Raw genomic sequence first — 12,160 nt, forward strand, 5'->3', positions numbered from 1 at the left:
TGTGTTAGAACTTTATATCTTGTTCATTCCCTGTGATTTGACCACTCTTTAAATACCTTAAGGCATATATTTTTCTTTTTTTTTTTTCTGGAATGTTTTATAATATTTTTAATTGATTTTTAGTCAGAAATATGTTAAATTCACTTTTGTATTTTATTAACAGTTGATTTACCTAAATTTAGGATAAAACAGAAATGGAAAACCACCATAGGAATATTGTGATTTTAGTTTGTTTCTAAAATTTTATAATAGAATTTTATGTAATACATTACGTCTTATTTTTTAAAAATTTAATGTTATTGCCCAAGTGTGATAATTTATTATCCAAAGACTGGAAAATAGAAATAAGCAGAATAATAAAGTAAACTCATCTATAAAAGATAACTACTGTTCACATTTTGGTTGTAGATCCTTCTAAATTTTTAAAATGTATACTATATAATAATAATAATTATATATCCATTTATGAATCTTTTTAAACAGAAAATATCATATCTTTTTTAACTTGATTTTTACTTGATAATGAACGTCCTGATACCTTTCCACATAGGTAAAAATATATCTATGATATTACATTAGATAACTGTATGTGTTACATTGTAGCCATGTAAAATTTTAAGATTTATTGTGAAATATTTGGAACATTCAAAAAAAACATAATTTCCACCAGCCTCTGTATTATCAGTCCAGTTGAAGCTCCTTATATAATTTTCTCTCCTTCACAGAGATAACCCCTATCCTAAAATTATTTTGTTCCCATGTATTTCTTTAAATTTTTTTATATGTGATATACATAGATCAGATCAGATCAGATCAGTCGCTCAGTCGTGTCCGACTCTTTGCGACCCCATGAATCACAGCACGCCAGGCCTCCCTGTCCATCACCAACTCCCAGAGTTCACTCAGACTCACGTCCATCGAGTCAGTGATACCATCCAGCCATCTCATCCTCTGTTGTCCCCTTCTCCTTTTGCCCCCAATCCCTCCCAGCATCAGAGTCTTCTCCAATGAGTCAACTCTTCGCATGAGGTGGCCAAAGTACTGGAGTTTCAGCTTTAGCATCATTCCTTCCAAAGAAATCCCAGGGCTGATCTCCTTCAGAATGGACTGGTTGGACCTCCTTGCAGTCCAAGGGACTCTCAAGAGTCTTCTCCAACACCACAGTTCAAAGGCATCAATTCTTCGGCGCTCAGCCTTCTTCACAGTCCAACTCTCAAATCCATACATGACCACTGGAAAAACCATAGCCTTGACTAGATGAACCTTTGTTGGCAAAGTAATGTCTCTGCTTTTGAATATGGTATAAGCAGTGTATTATTGCAGTTGCGTATTTTGAAACATTTTACAAATAGTATCATACTGTGTATAGTGTTTTGCAACTTGCATGTTTGAATCAACATGATTTGTGAAGTTAGTGTTGGCTGGTGTGTGTAGCATGTACGTAGCTCTAGTTTGCAGAGCTTTACCCATCTTTCTCAGTACTGAAATACTCCATTATAAGAATGCATCACAATCAATTTATACACTTCTCTTATTTATGGGCACTTGATTATTTCAAATTGTTGTTGTTATAAACAGCTCTGCTATGACTTAACTATATGGACCAGTGCTCTTTCTTTATTTAAATTGGCGTATAATTGCTTTGCAGTGTTGTGTTAGTCTCTGCTGTACAATAAAGTGAATTGGCTACATGTATACTTATCACCCCTCCCTCTTGGACCTCCCTTCCACCCCTAACCCCCATCCCACCCATCTGGGTCATCACAGGGCACCAAGCTGGATCAGAGCTCTTTTCTCGATTTTGTGTCTAGTAGCAGAATCTCTGGTTTGTAGGGTTTTATACGTCTTCAGTTTAGCTAGATTTTGTCTGGTGAATCTTGAAATTGGTTGTATAACGTTCTGTTCCCACCAGGAGTTGTCAGTGTTCCACATCCCAGCAACATTTGTTGTTTCAGCCTTTTAAACTCTGATTGTGATAGGTGTAAAATGTTATTTTACTGTGTTTTTATTTTAATTTTCCTTGACTGAGCATTGAGCAAGCATCTTTTCTTATGTATTTTGGCCACTTGTTTTTCTAGTCTTTTGCTTGGCATATGCTTTAATTTATCCTTATAGTATCTTTTCATAAACAGAATTTTTAATGCTAAGATAAATCTGTCAGTTTATTATTTTATTGTTTGCTTTTTTGTGTCTTAGTTAAGAAAACCATCTCTATAGTCATAAAGAATATACTTCCTTATGACTTCTAAAAATTATAAAGATTTATGTTTAACATTTAATTTACCTGGAATTGATCTCCCCCACCCCCCAATCTGGAAACCCCATTGTGCCAGCATCATGGGATGATCCATTCTTTCCCCACTCATCCACATGCTGTTTCTGGCATGTATCAAGGTATCGTTTTATATGTGGGTCTATATTTAGGCTTTCTATTCTGTTTTCTTTGGTCTGTATCTCTCATTCTCAATTACCATAGCTGTAAAATAAATCTTTAAGCCTGGTAAGATAACTCTCCTAAGTTGTGTTTTTATTCAATAGTGTATTTATTCTTTTACTTAAACACACACACACATACACACAGAAATAGATGTACCTATATATTTAACTTTTTATAATTGAAATGTACCCAGAAAAAGAGAAATTAGTAAGAGAGAAATACCTTATTAATTTCCTTGTTTCATTTATCCTCCACAGCACACTTTTGTTCTCATTGGTTTGCTAAGGTATTTTAAAGCAAATATCACATTTCATATTATATCATATAATCTGTGAGTCAAGGTTGCCAGTTCCTAGCATTGGTAGATATGCTAGGAACCCAAGGAAGCCAGGTTTCAGGCTAGCCTACCATTCTGCACTCTTCCTCATTGATTTTGGCCTATGAAGGTTTCTTTTGCTGTCTTGCAAGTTCAGTTATCTAGCATTTGGGGGGTTTTCAGAGGACTCTCAGACTACTTAGTTTTCCATACTTGCTGGAAACATGTTATTATTTGTTTTAAATAGTCCCCTACTACTGTCATTTAATTTGTTTCAATCTTTTCAGCGTTATGAAAAAACAGCAATTACACCTATATAAGAGTTCCCTGATGGCTCAGTGGTAAAGAATTTGCCTGCCAGTGCAGGAGACAGGAAGATCCCTTGGAGAAGGAAATGGCAACTCCAGTATTCTTGCCTAGGAAATCCCATGGACAGAGGAGCCTTGGCAGGCTATAGACCATGGGGTCACAGAAGAGTCAGACATGACTTAGCGACTAAACAACAGCAGTACCTATATAAACATCTTCTTGTACCTATATATTTACTTAGGATAAATTTCTTTTAGGTGAAGTTGTATGGTCTGGATATGTTCATTTAGAATGTTTTTTGATCACTGTTATTAAATTATCTACCAGTAATAGATCATTTTATGCTTTCACTAGCAGTGTATAAGAATTTGTTACCCCCAACCAATCAATATTGGTTATTACTATTCTTTTCAGACTTGGTCAATCTAATGTTTTAAAATGATATATTTCATTCTAATTTTTTTTTTTTTAATTACTAATACATTTGACACTTTGATTGGCAGTTTCTAAATTGTTTGGGCCCAGGACTTCCCTGGTTAAGAATCTGCCTGCCAATGTAGGGGACATGGGCTCAATCCTTGGTCTGGGATGACTGCATATGCTGTAGGCAACTAAGCCCATGTGCCTCAGTTACTGAGCCCACATGTTGCAGCTACTGAAGCCCCTGTGCCTAGAGCTTGTGCTCTGCAGCAAGAGAAACCACTGCAATGAGAAGCTCAGGCACCACAATGAGAGAGCAGTCCCTGCTCGCTGCAATTAGAGAAAGCCCGTGCATAGGAACCAAAACCCAGTACAGCCAAAAATAAATTTAAATAAATAAATAAATACATTGTTTGGGCCCATGCTTGTCCCTTTTCCCATTTTTCAGCACCATTTAGTCTTGCAATTTTTTTTTTTTTTTTTTTATTCTCATACTGTAGGAATGACATGGCTTCTAAAAATCCAAGGCAGTACTTTGGCCTGATCTTTTAGAGATACGTAAAAAATATTTACAGATGAAATACTATGTCTAGGTTTCTATTTGTAGAAAGGGAAGAAGTAAGAGGGTTTGAGACAAAAAGGGTTGAATGTTTGTTTCTATTTGTTAGAACTGATTAATGGGTACATGGAAACTTCTTATGCTGTTCTTTTTACTTTGTATCTATTTTAAGTTTTCCATAACAAATGGTTTGTTTTTTAAGCTGGCTAAGATGAACAGTTGACATTTTTGGTTTCTATTTTTATATCCAGGAAGAAATAATCATAAATATTAAATATGTTTCTCTAAATACAGTGTAATTAAGTTTTAACTTCTAAATTAATGGTTTTCTTATTTTAAGTTGGTATCAAGTTGAATACTGCTCAGTGCTTGCTGACTTAAATGGTCTTATTTATTTTCTACTAATCATATTTTTTAAAAATTTGTTTTAAAGAATCCCATAGGAAGATTAAATTTGGCCAATTGTACCAGTCGGCAGATAGAACCAGTCAACAGAGAATTTTGTGCAAGACGCAACACTTTAGAATTAATTACTGTTCGACCACAAAGAGAAGATGACCGAGAGACGCTGGTCAGCCAATGCAGGGACACACTCTGTGTAACCAAGTATGTATTGGGTTATAAATGTTTCTATCAACTAAGTAATTGATTGCCCACTATGTCCTTAACACTGTGAGAAATATCAGAGACTGTCTTTGTCTTTGAAGAGGGTATGCTTTAAGAATGAGAAGACAAAACACATACACAACAGTAAGAGAGGAATGTAATAACAAAATTAATATAGCTAAGAAAAACACAGCATTCAACTTATGTCTTAGTTTATCATGTTTTCCAGCATACTTACAGTTTAGCCATTTTCGGGGCAGTTAGCTAATATTCTTTGTGTTAAGTTTGAAGATTTCATGTGTAATTGGTAAGTCAAGTATTATTTAAAGAGATTTGACACATCCCTGCCTGTCCCTTCCCAAAGTACCAAAGTACCTTCCCAAAGTACTTCACTCTACTCTGAAAATTTCTGGTTGGTGATGGATAGAATAAACTACTGGGAGTGTCAGTTTTTGTTAACCCTAAACTTAAGTATAAGATGCAGAAACTTATTGCTAAGGGTCTAAGATTCTTTTGCCTGAATGCCCAAGAGAAGCTTGCACACCAACTTCAATGTAAAAAATTGTGATTAGGGACAAAAGTTAGAATTTGACAAAATCTCTGTTAATCAGATTGTGGCTGAATATTTCAGATAGGGAGATGGGTAGAATGGCTCCATGAGTTTCTGATGTGGAAATGTCAGATAGCTTAGGCAAGAGACACTCTATTAAAATAGAACAAAGTTGCCCCAATACCGCCATTTTGTTTTAAAACAGAGAGAAAGGGGACCCGTTCCATGGGAATTCTTGATGTCTAGATTGCTTTTAGATTAATTTAGTTCATTCAGCTCATCCACTCCTTTCCTTTGGGGGTCTTCTGTGCAGCAGTGACCTCATTCAGGACAGGAGAGGCAAATTGGATTTATAGTCACTTTCTTTAGTAGCTATCCTGTCTGTGGCCATAGTCAATAAGGGAACCAAACAAAATTCAGTCACCAAGTACTTCCTGACCACCATGGCCCTTATAAACATTACTCACATTTTTCATAAAATCTTCTTTTACTTGTTACATAAACCTTCCCAGATTTCTCCTTCGACCTTCTCCTATGGTGGAAATAGTTATATCACATATTGTTCTAATTATGCTGTATTTCACTTGCATGTAATTTTTCTCATTATAACATTATCATAATTTGAGTGGACCAAGCATTTGAGAGAGGCCCATTCTCAATTCAGTCTTGACTGACTGAGTCTTTTAGCTTTGCTTTGTGGCTTCTTAAAACTTATTTCACTTTTTGATCATACCTTTTGCAGAGTATATACATTTTACAGTTATACATTCTCCTTTGCCTTATTTATCTGTTTCTCCCCAGGGCCTTTCTGACCTGTGCCTTTTATCTAAATTTAATGTGTCACATTTTTATTTCTACAAACCAACCTTGCTGTATTTCCCTCCAATGCAAAGTATTTATCATCTGATCAGTAGTGCCTACTTTGAAATATAGATTAAACATTTGAACTAGAAATGCTTCATCACATGGCAAAGCAGTATTGTGCAGTTGAACCCTGAGAGGTCAACAGACCTAGATTTAAATCCCGACTCAGTGACTGACTGATGTAGGTTTAAATCCCAACTCAGTGACTTACCAAATGTGACTATGGCAAGGTATTTAACTTTGCTGGCTCTCTGAAATCTCCTGTGTCATAAGAGAAGAATAAACTCCACAGAGTGACAATAAAGGTTAATGAGTAGATCTACTTAGCGTGTTGTCATACACACGGAATGAGCTCAACAAATGGTCGCTATCTTTATTGTAAATGTGTTCCCTCCATTTACTAATAGATGATCAACTCAGGGCTTAATCATGCTTATACCATTACTAGTACCAATGTGGAGAAATTATAAAGATGTAGAAGTATAATACAACAACTTTCTAACATCTGGCTGTAGTCTAGAAGAATGGTCTGGCTTGTGACTTAGGGAATTTCCCTCTCCCCTACCTTCACCTGCCCTGTCAGCTGTTCAACTTTTAACTGAATATGGATGTAAAGAAGAGATTCCTGGTGTGAACAGAGAGACTAGGGTAGACAAAATCTTAGGATCTTTAGATCACTTATTGTAAATACTGTACTCTACTAACACAGTGGGGCAAAAAAAAAAAAAAAAGGAGACTATAAAATAGTATTATCTGTAAGCCCAGGTGAAAGTCCGTGAGTCTGTGGAGCTCCTGGGGAGCCTGAGTCAGGGATCTAGAGGGTTGGTCCCCATATTCAAATCTGTGGTGTGCTTGTTCTTCTAAGAGGTGACCCACCCACCCTCAGTGACTGTCTTGGCACCAGCAAATTGTCCAATCATATCACCTGTGCAAGATTAGTTACTGTCTTTGATGTGAAGTTCCATCATTTTCTAAATGTGATTGGTGTGAGTTATGGCTCAGCTAACCAATCTGCAAGATGATTTTCTTTTATTGTAATTGGAGAAGCACTTTACTATGGATTCCTGATTTGGCATCCATTAAAAGAGGGCAAGGAGAAGGCAATGGCACTCCACTCCAGTACTTTTGCCTGGAAAATCCCATGGACGGAGGAGCCTGGTGGGCTACAGTCCATGGGGTCTCGAAGAGTCAGACATGACTGAACGACTTCACTTTCACTTCTCATTTTCATGCACTGGAGAAGGAAATGGCAACCCATTCCAGTATTCTTGCCTGGAGAATCCCAGGGATAGGGGAGCCTGGTGGGCTGCCGTTTATGGGGTCGCACAGAGTTGGACATGAGTGAAGTGAATAAAGAGTTACTCCTTTTACTGTTTAGGCTCCCCTCACTTTACCCCACAGTAAGAGTACTTGGAGGTATGGAATAGGGGAAAGGATCCTGATCTTTTTGTTTGTTCCTGTAGGAACTGGCTATCTGCAGATACCAAGGAAGAACGGGATCTCTGGATGCAAAAACTCAATCAAGTTCTCGTTGATATTCGCCTCTGGCAGCCTGATGCTTGCTATAAACCTATTGGAAAGCCTTAAACTGTGGGACATTTCCATGTCATATAGAGGTTTTCTGACGTATGTCATAAATGTATCTTAAGAGCATCAGATTTGCTGGTTGCATTTTATGCTTTAAATACAAAAGGATATGTGCCAATATTCATTCACTACATATTATGCAGTATTTATATTTTTTGTATGTAAAACTTCACCGGATTTCACTTCTGTTATTCATAAATGATTAGTAGAAAAAAATTTATTATAGTTGATTTTGCTAAATTTTAATTTAAAAGCCTCATTTTCCTAGATATCTGATTATTCAATTATTCATGATAAAACATTTGTTTTAAAGTAAGGAATTTTGAATTGTCTCCTTAGAGCTGTGGGTCTCAAAGTAGAAAGATCTTCCATGATTGGAGACAGAAACCTCCGACTTGACCATTCTTTCTCTAGCCTGAGTACTTTTTTCTGAAGATTGTGGTCATTTACTGATCATGATATATCTTGTTTCTAGAGCACTGAAAAAAATTCTAAGGGACTTTGCAGAAACATTTTTAGTAATGGAGGTAAGAACCTTTTAAAAATAGCAAATGCATATTAGTTTGAAGCTTATGGCTGCCATCAAATAAGACATGTGGACATGGGGGATATTGTGTGAGATTTGGGGGTTAAATGTTTTATTTAGAAGACTTAATCACATGGTTTATATTTACTCACTTACTATAGATGCTGTGTGATGCACATTTCCATGGAATACAGGCTTTTAAAAATAACTATTTTTGCTATATAGCTTACAGGCTCCTCAAATATACCTGGCAAATTACTTCTTTCTGCTCCTGTAATAAGAATAAATGTAAATTTGAAGACTCTTTATGTAAGAAAAGTAACCCTCACCAAGCTGCTATGGACTAATACTTTGCTTGCCTAAATCCGTGTCTTTTTTTTTTCACATCCATATATGACGGTGTCTAGAAACCCATTATGAAAATCACTTGAAAAACTGTTAAGTCATATATTACCTTTAAAAGCCTAATGCCTTTTTTTTTTCAATTATAAAAGATTATAAATGTAAACCACAGGCTCGCCTTTAAGTACACTTTCAATTTCTTTGAATTGTTAGTTATTGATGGCCTCACTTATAAACACTAAATTCTGTCACCTCCTGTCATTTTATTTTGTATTCATTCAAATGTGTTTTTTCTTGTGTATATTATAAAACTATATTTTATTATCTCCTACGTAAATAAATACTTGCAAATGACTTAAGGAATTAGCTGTTTAAGAAATACTATTAAATTGTGCTGTACAACTGCTCTGCATTCTAGGCTGTGGACTCCCTCAGGGAGTTGTACTGACTTCGTGAGGATATTTCACCATCTTTTTACCTCTAGCCCAGAGCTTAGCTCATTGTGTGTTCTTAGAGTCCCTGTTGAGTGAGGAGGTGGGTGAAGGATCCATTTCTGAGTCAGTTTGATGGTACTTGGACGCACATCTGAGGAGACAGAGGATGATTCCCAAGTGCTTAGCAGAGACTGAGTAGATAAGTAACATCACCAGCCAAAATAGGATATAGATTTGGTGGGATTGGTGACAGGTTCCCTTTTATTTATTTGTAGGTTTGTGTTATTTTTGAATAAGTGTTATACGTCATTATTCAAAAATTCAAAAGACAGAGAAGTTAAGTGAAAAGTATGTCTTTTCCTCTTGTCACAACCACTTTTGCCTGTTTTGCAGTGTCCTCCTAGAGAGAGTCTGTGCATATTATTGATTCATCATCATATTTCTTTTCTTTTGTTCATTAAAAATATTCCATCCCAACCTAGAGATTGTCATACTGAATGAAGTGAGTCAGACAGAGACAGAGAAATATGGCAAGACATCCCTTTTATGTGGAATCTACAAAGAAATGATACAAATGAACTTACTTACAAAACAGAAACGGACTCACAGACCTTGAGAACGAATTTATGGTTGCTGGGGTACAGGATGAGAGGAAGGGATAGTCAGGAAGTTTGGAATGGACATGAACACACTGCTATATTTAAAATGGATAACCAACAAGAACCTTCTGTATAGCACAGGGAACTCTGCTCAATGTTATGTGGCAGCCTGTATAGAAGGGAAGTTTGGGAGGGAATGGATACTTGTGTATGTACGGCTGAGTTCCTTCGCTGTTCACCTGAAACTATCACAACATTGTTAATCAGCTATACCCCATTACAAAATAAAAAGTTAAAAAATATTCCATCTGTACTGTTTAAGAAAAAAGCCCAAGAGTATTCCTTAGCAGGCATTATATTTTAGTATATGTTAAAGGGGTATATAAACCTCAGTTTTAGAAGAAATTTAAGGTGATTATGGAACATATGTTAGAAGTATGTCAAACAGTAGAAAATACTGCTCTGAAAATTTCAGTGTCGTCTGCCTGGGGTGCGGGGGCAGATGTTGAAACATTAGAGTCAATACAGGGGTATGATGTGGAAAGAGAAGCCAGGACAAAAAGAACATGATCTTTAGGGAAGAGTGAAAAATGAGTGACTAACAGTTATCTTCCATGAAAGAAATACAAGGGCGATGTCTGCGGAGACCAAAGGAGGATCTTATGATCTGACCACAAATTAAAGAAAACAGGTGAAATTTGGAGTGGTCAGTTCGATAAAAGGTTCAGCTGAAAAATCAAGTTACAGCAAAATCCACAGAGGAAAAGATTGACAGATTTGATTGCATAAAAAATTTCCTTCCTGACAAATTTAAACAAAGTCTAAGCAAAGTTGGATTATAAGCTTCATACTAGGAGAAAATATTCACAACATATTTGATAATCCAAGAAGTAATATACAAAATATATAAAGAGCTTCTTTGATTGGCTATCATCATTTGAACATTTACTATGTACCAGGAGATATTATTGGTGTTTCACATACATTATCTCATATAATCTTCATGTGACTGTATGAAATAAGCATTGAATGAGGAAACTAAAACTTAGGTAAGGCAACATGCTTATTAGCAAGTGGCAAGCCAAGATTTGAACCCAGAATCCACATACTTTATTATTACACTGTGATGTTTCTCAAGTTAATAAGAAAAAATTTATCCTAAAAAGGAGTCAAATATCACTAGTAGAAAATGCACACACACACACACACAAATCCAAAGAACCAACAAAGTATAAAAATGATACTAATAAGCAAAAACACAAATTTAAATGGCAGTGGGTTATTGGCCCTCAGATTGTTGGAACTAGTCAGTGTTGCTAAGAAACCTGTACTCTTGGTGAGAATGGAAACTGCTACAACCTTTTTGGATGACAGCTTGGCATCCTCCAGTAATCTCTATGCTAACACAAAGGATCAGTACGTCAGATCATACTTACATGCGTCAGAGATCTTATCCATATAGAGCTTTACTCATAATTTCGAGAACACAAGTGATCAAGGCCCTGCTAAAGCAAGAAATCTGAAAAACCCTGCATACCTCCTGGACCTTTCATTCCTTCTTTGAACAAGTAATAGATAAGATCGCTCATGAGATTTGTGAGACATCAAGCACAGCAGGAGCCTAGAGGCAAGGCAACATGTCCATTTGGTGCCCTATATAGTTATATAGCTGGTGTGACTCTCAGGAGTCTTGCCTCATGAATCCATAAATTCTGTTTACCATAAGCATTCTTAACCAGCCACATCCTACTAAGAGCATTCCATAGATAAGAGATCTAGCAAATATCATTAGTCTTATCAGCCAGGAGGTCATTTTCAGCACATTTGCAAAAAATTTATGTGTCACCTGCCTTCTTTCTTTCCCAGAACCCCAGATACTTTAACTCCTTCCTCCCCACTCTCTTCAGATGAACTTTCAGGTGAGCAAAGACACATAAAAGGATGATCCTTACTATACTGTTTTTAAAGAGGAAAAATAGAGATAAAAAGGGAAGAAAATTGGAAATAGCAGGAAATCATGGCACACTCTTTCTACAAGAAGAAAAGGAAACCATGTATATGTATATTGATATAACTTTTCAGAACAACTTATGGGCGAAAAGGATATGCCCTGCAACATGAAACTGTATATGGAACATACAAATACACAAATACCCAGATGAAAGTGGGGAAGGAACCGCACCAAATTTTATATGGAAAGTGCAATGGAAAGAGGTTGGGAGTAGTTAGTGCAGGATGGAGAAATGCTTTGACTTTTGACTCTTTCTAGAATATTTGATTTATTTACAATGAAAATATTTTCATTTTGCTCATTTTCATGCACTTGTAAACACTTTAAAATTTAAACTCAGAATGAAACTTTGAGTGGAGGACTGAGTAAAGACTACAGGGTATTGGATTGAGAAGGGAAAGGTACAATGAGACAGTAGTTTGGTGGGGAAATGTTGAGGAAGGGTATTTGTTACTACACTGATGGGGAGGAGTCAAAGGTGAGGGAAGACCTGAGGATAGTGGGAAAAAGGAATCCAAGAGATGGAGGAGGATGAATTTGTGAAGCAGTTTGAAGGGTGACAACCTAGAAGACAAATGGAGTTTAGACCCCATCCCAGCA

General features: G+C 36.3%; 1 protein-coding gene across 5 annotated transcripts in view; it reads left to right on the top strand.

Annotated features, from left to right (window-relative positions):
• ANLN (anillin actin binding protein) overlaps positions 1–9,834 on the top strand; it is a 174,915-nt gene extending 165,081 nt beyond the window's left edge. For all 5 annotated transcript variants that reach the window (XM_027539530.1, XM_027539528.1, XM_027539529.1 and 2 more), the window contains 2 exons: positions 4,475–4,647; positions 7,525–9,834. In XM_027539530.1, coding sequence (XP_027395331.1) covers positions 4,475–4,647; positions 7,525–7,648 — 297 coding nt within the window. In that variant the 3' untranslated portion in view covers positions 7,649–9,834. The remainder of the gene's footprint in view (positions 1–4,474; positions 4,648–7,524) is intronic.
• The last annotated feature ends 2,326 nt before the right edge of the window (positions 9,835–12,160 follow it).

This window comes from Bos indicus x Bos taurus, chromosome 4, assembly GCF_003369695.1.
Source record: "Bos indicus x Bos taurus breed Angus x Brahman F1 hybrid chromosome 4, Bos_hybrid_MaternalHap_v2.0, whole genome shotgun sequence".
NCBI lineage: Eukaryota > Metazoa > Chordata > Mammalia > Artiodactyla > Bovidae > Bos > Bos indicus x Bos taurus.